The following is a 10,779-nucleotide window of genomic DNA, read 5'->3' as shown; positions in this document are numbered from 1 at the left end:
TTCCTGCGGCCCCCGCAGCAGCTGCCTYCTCCATGTCCTGTCCCACCCAGCAACAGTGGATCAAGTCTTCGTGCAAAGCGTCAGCACCTACGGAAACAGGGACCACACCTGCGGCTCTTCGGGTTAGTTTATTGCGACGTGAACCAGTTACTGCTACTATGACAGACGCAGTATTTATGAAAATACAGTTACTTGGTTTTACAGCATCAGAGCTCAGTACAGAACAATAAAATCTGCTTGTACAAGATTGGCTTTATAAAGTTAACCCTACAGCATGAAAATACCTGGACCGGTTTGTTCCGTGAGCTGGGCAGCACGGGACRGAGAGCCGCCGGGACCGTGCGGAGGATGCTTGCACCGAAGCGCTGGTTTTATTCCCACGCGCGCCAGAGCTACAGCGCTGCGTCTGCAGAACCAGAGGGAGCCCGGAGGCACAGGGCAGAGCCGGTGCRCCACAGCCCTGCCCCTAAAACACACAGGCCTCCCGCCCCTGCCCCAGCCACGCTCTCAAGGCAGCTCTTTAAACAGGGCCCGGGAAGGGAGCCAGCAGGCCCCTGAAAGCAGGGCGCGGGGGAAGACTCGCTCCTCGCTCGCCGCCACGTGCGGACTCCAAGCACAAGCCTCGTCGTGCAGCGGAGGGGGTGAAGGAGGCGCGAAGCACCCGCTCCGGCCTCGTGGGAAGGACAGTGGCTCGCGCACGGACAGCGGCGCTGTGACGAGCGGGAGTGCTGAAAGGCCCAGCTCCTTTCCGAGGCACGCTGCTCTTCCTGCCCGGCAAAGCGGGCGGCGAGGGGTGGGCGCCCACGGGGACAGGCACCGTGCCGCTCGGCAGCGGCATCGAGCGGAGGAGCGATGAAGCCGAGTCTGCCCCGGAGGCTCAGCTGCTTCTCTCGTGCCAGGCCAGGACCAGGGCTGAAGAACTGCTTTGCTGGACAGCCTGTTACTATAACCCCCCTTATCTCCCCCAGAAACCTACCCAAAACTCATATCAGCTGGCAACACTCTGGAATATGGCTATTTGTGTGATCCTAGGAAAGAAAAATTCAACATTTGATGGGTGAATTATAAAAAAACAAGTTTATTCGAAAAAAATACTCAGCCTCTTACAAGATTTCTGATCAACATTTACTAGAACTTGAGAGCCATTAACCTGCTCGTCACAGGCAGTCTGCTCCACGTACGTTGAGATATTTTCCAGCACTAAAAAATAAAAAATAAATACGTACAAACAAATTCTTTCCTCCCCTTTGTGTGTCCTAGATGTGAGTGGTTAGGCATCACTTTAAGATCTTAGTTGAACAGAAGCAAGTAAAAGAGGTTTTTCTTTCCTAACAGATAAAACAGCGAAAGCAGAATACCTGTCTCAGGGACGCGCTAGCGGCGCCGGGCCCCTCCGCTCGGCCGCGGGGAGCGACGCTCGGGGCCCCGGCAGAGCCCCGGCACACCGCGCTATCCGAGAAGAGGCGTCCCGGAGACGGCGTTTGGCAGCGGGGGGACGCGGCGCGTCCGCCCGACGCCGGTCAAGACCGAGCACCCGCGCCACGGACCCTGCCTGCTGTTAACGTCAGCCGTCCTTTTTCAACCCAAACATCCCACAAGAACGTAACTACAAAAGAGGAWTTTTTAAAGAACTACAGTAGCTAAAGTGTTTTCAAAACATACCTAGCGGCCACCTACAGAGCTAKGAGGCATCTGGCACGCGAGTTTGAGACCACCCTACCCCATGCCCAGATCTCCCCCTCCACGGAGGGCCTGCAGTAAGAAGCATGTGAAGCAGTATTCATTTGGGGCTTGGCCCTGAAGCCCATCATACCTCGACAAGTCCAGTATCCTGCTTTATGGCTTTTTAACAATGAAATCCCCCAACACACACACACACACACACACACACACCCCATACCCCAAGCAGAATACAGAACTAAAGCATCATTTACAGAGTTAAGGCTCTTCCAGAATCAGCTAGATATGAAGACCCTAAGGCACATATTAGTACATTCATGTTACTGCTAAAAAGCCAGAATATAAAAAGTCCTGCCCCCCCCAGCACGCGAGGATACTGCACTTGAAGCTGTTACCTTTGCTGAACACAGATGAAAAAACAATTCAGAGCATGGTTAAAAATGAACACCTGGTTTAGATACTTCTCACCGCCGCTCAGTACCAGCGGAGCACTTCCCCCGACACCATTTCAGGGCAACAGTGCTTCCTCCGACACTCCGGGATTAAAACCAGTCCCTCACATGTGGCTTTCCTCCTCTTTTACGCCATCTTCAGTGCTCTTCTGAGGCAGGGTGGCCACGTCGTTGTTCACCTCCTTCTGTTTCTCGGCCTCATCGAGGTTGGTCTCCTCCTCTTTCCCTTCCTTCCTCAGCTTCTCCTCCGCCTTCTGCTCCTTTGCCACCAGGCGGTAGTTGATGCCCATGCCGATGAACAGGTAGATCCCAGACACAATGAGGATGATCCCACAGGCCCAGTACGTGTACTTGTAGTCCCCATACATGTCATTGAGTTTACCTGGTGGATAGAGAGGAGACAGCTTAGCAAGATCTTCTCCTGGTACGTGGTGGGAACTGCTCCAGGTTCAGGAGATGTTCCCAAGAGCAGCTCAGGCCTGGCACCCCACTGAACCTTTCTTCATTCCTTACAGCTCGTTGCCACTGTTCCTAGGGATGCTCAAAGGCAGCCCTGACAGATCRGCCATGCTCCAGTGGGAAACCTCAACTTGGCCCTACTTGATCAACTGCCCCAACACGAGCAGCTCCAAGAAGAGCCCCTCATCATGCATGGAGGTGTGCTGTGCGTGTCCTGGCAGCCCAGCAGGCCCTGTTCCCCTGGGAAGGAGGCTCAGCCCCGCACCCAGGGGCCTGGAGAGGTGCCAGGGCCAGAGCTCAGCTTCCCTTGCATGTGCCCCGTACTTAGACACATCAGGAACATGGAGAAGGGCTGCACATGGTTCAGACTCATTCCCCAGTGAGAAGAGACCTTCACCACTGCAGCACAGTGCTATCTTTGCCCACTCCCATCAAGAATGTTGTCCTGTGCGTAACCCCACTGATCCAGCTCCTCAAACAGCTGGATTTGAGGACAGAGACAATAAACCCATGCAGAGACAGCCCAAGGTGTGATGGCACTTTACCTAGGAGAGGGGGTCCCAGAAGAACCGGGCAGCACTCCACAATGGTCACAAGGCCAACAGCGCTGGAAAACCTCTGTGCTCCCACAAGGTCCATCAGGGTTTCAAACAAGACAGAGCTAAGCCAACCAAAGGCAAAGCCAAAGAAGCCGGCATAAATGCAGAACCCAGCATAGGTGGTAGACATGGGGGCCAGGAGGTGGCACACCCCATTGTAGATCACAGAGATGGCAAAGAAATACTGGACTCTGGGCCTGATCCACTTGGTGTTTGCCACTAGGCCCATGGAAGGTCTGGCCACCATGTCTACAAAGGCCAAGATGGAGAGCAAGAAGGCCGCAGACTCATTGGCGATCTTCTTACTCTTTGCATAATTGCTGAGGAAGACCAAGGGAGTGAACAGTCCAAAGAACATGATCACGTTGCCTGACAGATAGAGCAGGAAACCTCTGTGTGTGAACAGGGATAAATCTAAGAACTTGTTGATTGTCTGGAAAACTGTGCGCTTCTGTTTCTTGGTCTTTCCACCAATGAGGTCTGTGTTAGTATCACCAGCTCCATCATCCTTGTTTATAGCTTTCCCAGCTTCCTGCAACACTTCTTTAGCAGCTTCTTTTTTCAGCTGATCCGGCTTAGGGCCTATTGGCCGCATCAGGGATCCAGCTACACAGCAGTTCAGCAACAGACCACCAAGGATCAAGAAGCTCCCTCGCCAGCCAAAGATGCCAAAGAAGAGCTGATTCACAGGTGCCAAGGTTGACAGGAACACAGGGCTACCTGCCATAGCTAGTCCGTTTGCCAGGGGACGTTTCTTGAAGAAGTACTTGCCAATCATTGTTAAGGCTGGGTTCAAGTTAAATGCAAGTCCAAGGCCTGAAAAAGTTAGAGGAGAGAGAAGGGATTCAGAGCTCTACAATTTCTWCAGGCCAACAGCACTCACAGAAGGRCTGAATAAACTGAGGAAGAGTGTACAGTTCTTGGCATTTAATAATGATTTTTATTATATTAACTTCCAGATCTACAAGCAATATTCAGTCTCCTCACTACTGATTCTTTCCTTGAAGAAGGAGCTAGGGTAGTAATAAAGTCATGTGCAAGAATTAAGAGGAGAGAAGTGCTGTGAGTCATAACTTTACTGGGGTGGCATAATCCTGAGACAAGAATATTGAAGGCTTTGCATTTTAACCAGCCAAATATTAATTCCTGAGTACTTACATTCTTTCTGCATTATATAACCATGAGCATCTTTTATTAGGATATACAAAGGGAATTAGGATTTATGCAAATTCATTGTAGACATTTTGTAAATAATTGCTAGATGCAAGTTACTCGTCTTACTGCCTCAGAAGACAACTTAATCTTGTCTCCATTCATGCCACGGCAGAGCTGTCACTTACCCCCTACCACCCCAACACAGAAGTAGAGCTCCTCCACGGTGTTGCAGAAAGAGGCTGCAATCAAACCGCACCCAGAGAGGCAGCCACCAGCAATCATGATAGGCCGACTGCCGTATTTGTTCACCAGGACGCTGCTGATGGGACCTRGAAAATCAAAGGAGATAAGCCCAGAGATGAGACATCTCTGCACAACAGGCAAATGCACGCAAGTACACAGAAGATTTATTGCCATAGGCTTCTAATTTTTGCATAGTGACACTTCACCCAGCCAGGGAATGGATTAAGAGGAGAAAGACAGGAGGGCTGGAGACAGCTGGAGATGAGAGTGACATTTGATTAAAACCACACCCTGAAATCCCAGTTGTAAGAGCRGGACTCCAGCAAGTACCAGTGTGCTACAGCTTTTGCAGAACACCAAAAATAAGCTCATGACTGCAGAAAGCTGAAACCTTTCCGAGTGAACGGCTTTTCCGTCAGCCAGAACTGGGAGGTTCCTGGGGCACCGACCTGCCCTGGAAGAGTGACCCTGCTTTGGTACATGGSAGATGCTCTCCATCCTGCAAGGCACCCTGCTGCAGCTTAGGCAGCTCTGCTCTGAACTGTGTCACCCGAGAGGGGACCCATCACATCCCAGGGATCAGGGCAGCAGAACAAGCATGTGCTGATTGCCCATCTCTCAGCCACGAGGTTTTCAATGGAGACCACATGCAAAGTGCGAAGAATGCAGAGGAGGAAAGTGTACGCTGCAGCTCTCAAGCRGTCTCACAGTGGGGCCGGGGAGAAGTGCTGGATCTGTTTTCTTTACTACCCTTAAGGCAGAAGAAGCCCAATTGCTCTGCACACTGCCTTTTAAGTGCTTCATTATCAGGAGCTTTAATCCAAAGCAAACAGTGATTAGATACTGCCAGGCATGCTCTACAGACACTAAAATGTATTTAAATAAACTGAATGARCATCCATTGAATATTAACAGATGTAGTTTTACCATTAACAGGTAGCAAGGTTGTCAACATGTTATTCATGGGTCCTCAGACACTACTTGACCTTTTTGCATAGTTTAAACAGAGCCTGGAAAATGTTTGAAGAGCTCTGCTATGGCAGCAGGAACAAGGCCCTCCAAAACCCCATCCCACTCCCACGTGCTGGCTCGCGCAGCCTGCACCATAGCTCCAACCTCATCCCTTTGGGGATTGGGAAGGGGGATCTGCTTCCCTCTCCCAAGACACTACAGCAGGCCCTGGGGGCTGTCACATCGCCACCGAGCCCTGACGTGCAGAGAGCTCAGCAGTTTGCAAAATCTGCACCTTGAACTCYGGGCAAACCTCCGTGTCCCTGAACAGAGGCCAACAGTGGCAGCAGTGGAGTCCCCTCCCAAAAACACACCTCTGCAGCCTGTGGACTCCAAGGACAGCTAACAGGAAGCAGCTTGGCTTCACTCCAATGAGCGCCATGGCACAGGCACGCCTGCTCCGGTTTAGACTCAACCTTTAAACTACTTAAAAACCAAGGTCTATAGYACAGGGCTCAGAGGTGCGTCTCATTCAGCCCCGGGCACCGAGCAGCAACCGTCTGCACAAGCACCCTTCTCCATCCCAGCACAGATGTTTCCTCCCCCCCCCCCAACTTTTTTTATTTTTGGGGAAGGAGGCTATTCCTCTTTTTAAGAAAAAAGAAAGAAAAAATTCTCAGCACTCTTATCTTGTAGATTTGCAAGAAGTATTTCTGGTTACATGCTAGCTGATCTATTTTGATTATCCACACAATCAAAAAGCCTAAGTATTGGAATGGGAGTGTTCCCTAATCCTATATTAGGGACTGAGAAAGGGACACTTAAGGTCATTAAATCTGAGTATTCCTTCAGATTTCTTGAACCAAAAACCTGAAGCCTGCAACGGAGAGCAGCATCTGCGTTCAAATGCCCTGCGGACTGCAGCATGCCAAGAAGCACCGGCACGACTGTGGACAGGRCCACCACCAGCACCTCCTGTCCTCTGAAGGCAGGGTCTTCAACATGAACCTCATGTGCTGAGCATTTCCCTGGTTCCTTGGACAAGAATTAATTGTTGAACCACCATAACCATAGAATAATTCAGGTTGAAAGGCACCTCTGGACATCTCTCATTCAGGGTCACATCCAGCCAGTTTCCCAGCTTCCTCCAGGATGGATATTAATGTGTGTTCTAGAAAAACAGTTATTTGGGGGTAACAGAGTAACTGCCGTGGGACTGCTTTGCCAGCTGTGACTCCAGGCCATACAAACACGCTCAACTGCCCCTTTAGCAGGTCTTGGCTCATGCTGCAGGAGCGCCAGCCACATTTCTCTGCCTGAGGCTACAGGGACGTGTCTGCTCAGGACATCTACCAGCAGCACCGTCCTCACACAGCGGCGGGTTCCCAGACCTGGCCCAGATCACATCTCATTAAGAGAGCTACAGGGTTTACAGGCTGGTTATCACATCGGAGCAGGGAAGCGTGCTGGTGGCTCTGCTGCTGCCTGAGGACAAAGCAGGGCCTGTTCCCTGCGGAGAAGCCTCATGCTTAGCTACTCCACTGGCGTCAGAGCCTTTTGATGCACAAATGCAGACGAGATGCGGGCAGCCTGCCACCTGGAGATGGCAGCAGTACAAGCTCCCACTTCCTCTGAAGTGGGCACGACAGCAGGGTCCCAAGCTGCAGCTCCCTTCAGCCAGGCCACCCAATGCAGAACTGCACGTGCGGGCTGGTACGAGACACCAGGGTTTAGAGACCAGAGAAGCAAGCAGTGTGAATGCGTCACCCCAGCACAGTCCGCCCCCTCCAAGCTGCTTTAAAGCGAAGCGTAAAAYGCACAGCTTGGGCAGAGAAAGGCTAGACTGCAAGCCGCTCCGAGGCGGGGGAGGGCAGCTGCCTCAGTTTAAGCAGTTTGCTTTATTCTGCTCATGTTTCTGTACTTCCAGCRCACACTGCCACCTTCACACAGCACAAGCTGTCTACAGGCACAGCTCAGCGACAGCACGGAAGGACAAACACCAAGCTTTGCCCCACTCCAGAGCAGTCAGCGTTGGATAGAATCTGGGGTCAGATCCTGACAGCCACCTTTTGCTGGATTCAAAAACCAGCTCTGCAAGCTGATCAGTTGTCTTGTCTAAAGCAGAAAAGATTTTGAACAGGGTTCCTGCATGCAGCCAAGCTGCTCACAGTGGCCTTCTGGCGGGTGTCGGAAGCAGATGCAGACTGTCAGTGGCACGTTGCAACAAGGACGAGGGTAGAATTACACAAGTCGTAATTCCCCGGAAAGCTTTTGCTTACAGCTTTGCAGAGGAGGACAGATTAACCTGGTTTTCWCATTCTGGGCATTATATGGAACTTTTTGACAAACCTCCTTCAAGCAAACTTGTCAAGGGAAGTTTTGCCCACTTAAGAAATGTGTCCCTCTGGCATCGTTTTGAGGGCTGCCACTGCAGTAGGACACAGTTAAGTCCCACCCCGCAGAAGAGCTGCATCCTGTTCTCCAGCGCAATAGCACATGCTGCCATCTCCTGCTTGCTTACCTCCTGCATACATAACAGCCAGCATGATGGAGGAGATCCACGAGACTTTGCTGCTGGAYGCATTGAAGATGACCTCAATCTCCTTGAAGAACACAGTGATGGATTTGGGGAATGCATAGGAAAACCCAATGGAGATGAAGGCTCCGATGACCACGGCCCATCCCCACCCTCCTTCAGGAGGGGTGTATCCCACAGGGCCTCCGATGGCTGGTGGCATCTTGAGCAAAGCCGAAGATGACTTATCAGGGGCTCAGAGATCTGCAAAGGACAAAGCGTTGTCTCAGATGAGTGTGGAGCACTGAAGCTCTGCAACGCCGTGGCATGCCGGGAGCACTGCCTGCGCCCGCCTGCACAGCGCACCAGGAGACGTCAACAGTGCTGAGAAGTTCAGCAGCAACACCAGCATGCCCAAATACCTTGAGGGGGACTGGTCTGGAAGGTGAACAGTCCGGACGCTCAAACACACTGACTTCATAAGGCTATCTGAAAACACATGCTCAGATTGCTGGTGGCCTTTAAATGCAGTGGCCAGCAGGTATTTATAAGCAGCAAATCTAAGACACGGTACCCTGTTGTAAGCTGAAAAGGGCAGACAACGTCCTTGCCAACCGTAGCTCGGGCACAGTGATGAAGAAAGCTGCACAGCAGGGCAGGGCTATTGGCAGCATTCAGTGGGACTTCTGGAGGGGTATGTGGAGCTCTGGCCTCTTTGGTTGGGGCTTGCCTGTGCTTGGCAGCTCTTCCTGAGCAGCTACTTCAGCATTACCCTGGCTGATAACTGAAATACGCCCTCGTGCACACCGGGGACATGGACATGCCCCTGCGGTAAGCCAGGGGCTTTGCTGGGCACTGCAAGCAGTGTCYTGTTTGCAGTTTCTCTTAAATGCTGTTTCAGGTGGAATTCCACTAGCCCTGGGAACCCTAAAAACATCTTTCTGACCATTACGAGCATTTCAGCGATATCACAGCAAGGCAGCAAGTCCTCACATATTCCCAACAAGTCTCCCAGCCCACAGCACAGAAAGCCAGGAGCACCCTGGTGCTGCAGGCAGAAGAGCAAGCGACCTCCTGGACAGGGCAGAGGGCCAGGGACACGGCTTGCGGAGGAGCCAGCAGGCTCCAGGCTGGGGGACTTCTGCCCCCCATGAGCAGTGGTAGCCAGGCCAGATTTCAGTGCTCGAACTAGCACGGAAAGCTGGGGAAAGCCACAAAACCAGAGAACTGCTGAGGCTGGAGAGACCTCAGGAGATAGTCTCATTGAGGAGTCACCTCGAGCAGGTTGCTCAGGAGAAGGAACACACCCAAATTAAGTATACACTCATTAGGGGAAATAAAGCCACACGCACAAGCCGTGACATCTATGTCTGCAAAGGAAAGGACGACAGACACGTGTCATGTCAACATGTCCATTATTCCTGCAGATGCCGGCCTTGAAGGTCACGAGCTGCAGCTAAACTTAGCAGCGACCGACAACAGTGCAAAGTTTCAGGAGATGCTGCCAGGCCTCCCGGGCAGCCCGGCAGGCGTGGGGCTGTGCCCGCGGTGCGTTGGGGGCAGGAAGCGGCCCTGGGTCTCCCGCGAGTCCCCGGCCGTGCCACACTCCTGGCTGCCCATCAGCCGTGCCGGCGGCGCAGCCGTCCTGTGCCGCGGGAGAGCCGCCGTCCAGCCTTCCTCCCCGCGCCCAAGTGCAGAGCATTCGCCTTCAGGCTCCAAACCGGAGCRGATTAGCAAACAAAAACTGGGAAATTTCCCCTCAGTTTGCTGAAACAGGCAGCAAGAGGCTGGGTCAGCAGAAGCAGAGTCTGGTCAAGAGCAAGTGTGCCCCAGCCTTTTCCAGTGCTTCAGGTTTCGCTGCCTGGCCAGGTCGCTCACGAGGGCTGCGGTTACACCCGGAAACAACTGGCTCCAGGGGGACACATCTGGCTGCCCCGAGCCCTCCCAGGCCAGCAGCACCAGAGTCGGACCCAGCTCAATCTGCACATCCGTAACGAAGCATGAGGATGTCGAGTGTCCTCAGCACAATCTTACCTCTTCTTTCTCTAGTCTTCCGCTCTGCTATTTAGGTTTTCAACTGAAAAGAAAAAAAGAGTCATCTTTGAGCATAAGACATTTCTTCTGGAGCGCATATCAGTCACACCACAGCACAGGGACAGCTTCGAACACCGTCAGAGGAGTGCAAACGTCCTGCTTACAGCACGCCTCCGCTCAAGCTGGCTGCGATTGCCATCTCCTCCGCAGCCGCTTGCRCACGAGCATCCAGCTGGCACGTTCACCACGCGCTCTCGGCCGCCCCGCACGCTACGGCGGGTACCCTATTGCTTTCCACTGCTCCTTCCGCTTCGCTGTGCCTTGCGGAGGCCTGGGATGGARGTGCCTTGGCTGGGACACAGCCCGCCGAGGGCCGCCGCAGCGGAGCTTCCCGCTAACGGCGAGGAGCCGGCGGCACCGCGCGCCTTGGCGCTGGAGGCAGAGCTACCCGGAGCTACCTGACACCAGGTTAGGTTTGCAAAAGCCACCCGACACCAGCTTCGCTCGCGTGCTCCGGCCTTCAACTGGCACAGGAGCAAGGAACCGCTGCAGGCTGGTTTCTTTAAGCCTTTAAGACTGGTTTAGTCTGACCCAGCCGCCAGTCTTCTCTGCTGGAAGGGTATTTGGGCTGCGCCTTGGCCAGTGCAACACATGACCGTCATGAGCAGAACCCAGTCACATTGTTGCTTTA

At 52.9% G+C, this 10,779-nt stretch overlaps 1 protein-coding gene across 1 annotated transcript; it reads right to left on the bottom strand.

Annotated features, from left to right (window-relative positions):
• Positions 1 to 1,058: 1,058 nt before the first annotated feature.
• Positions 1,059 to 10,131, bottom strand: SLC16A1 (solute carrier family 16 member 1). Its single transcript, XM_085306560.1, has 5 exons — positions 10,089 to 10,131; positions 8,061 to 8,318; positions 4,531 to 4,674; positions 3,137 to 4,006; positions 1,059 to 2,514 (listed from the first exon to the last, which is right to left on the bottom strand). Exons 2-5 carry the CDS (start codon positions 8,275 to 8,277, stop codon positions 2,237 to 2,239), a joined length of 1,509 nt encoding a protein of 502 aa, XP_085162686.1. The 5' UTR covers positions 8,278 to 8,318; positions 10,089 to 10,131; the 3' UTR covers positions 1,059 to 2,236.
• Positions 10,132 to 10,779: the final 648 nt, after the last annotated feature.

The sequence above is a fragment of the Rhea americana genome, unplaced genomic scaffold, assembly GCF_003343005.1.
Source record: "Rhea americana isolate MKP2758 unplaced genomic scaffold, rheAme1 scaffold_241, whole genome shotgun sequence".
Lineage (NCBI taxonomy): Eukaryota > Metazoa > Chordata > Aves > Rheiformes > Rheidae > Rhea > Rhea americana.
This window is presented reverse-complemented; position numbering and strand designations above follow the sequence as displayed.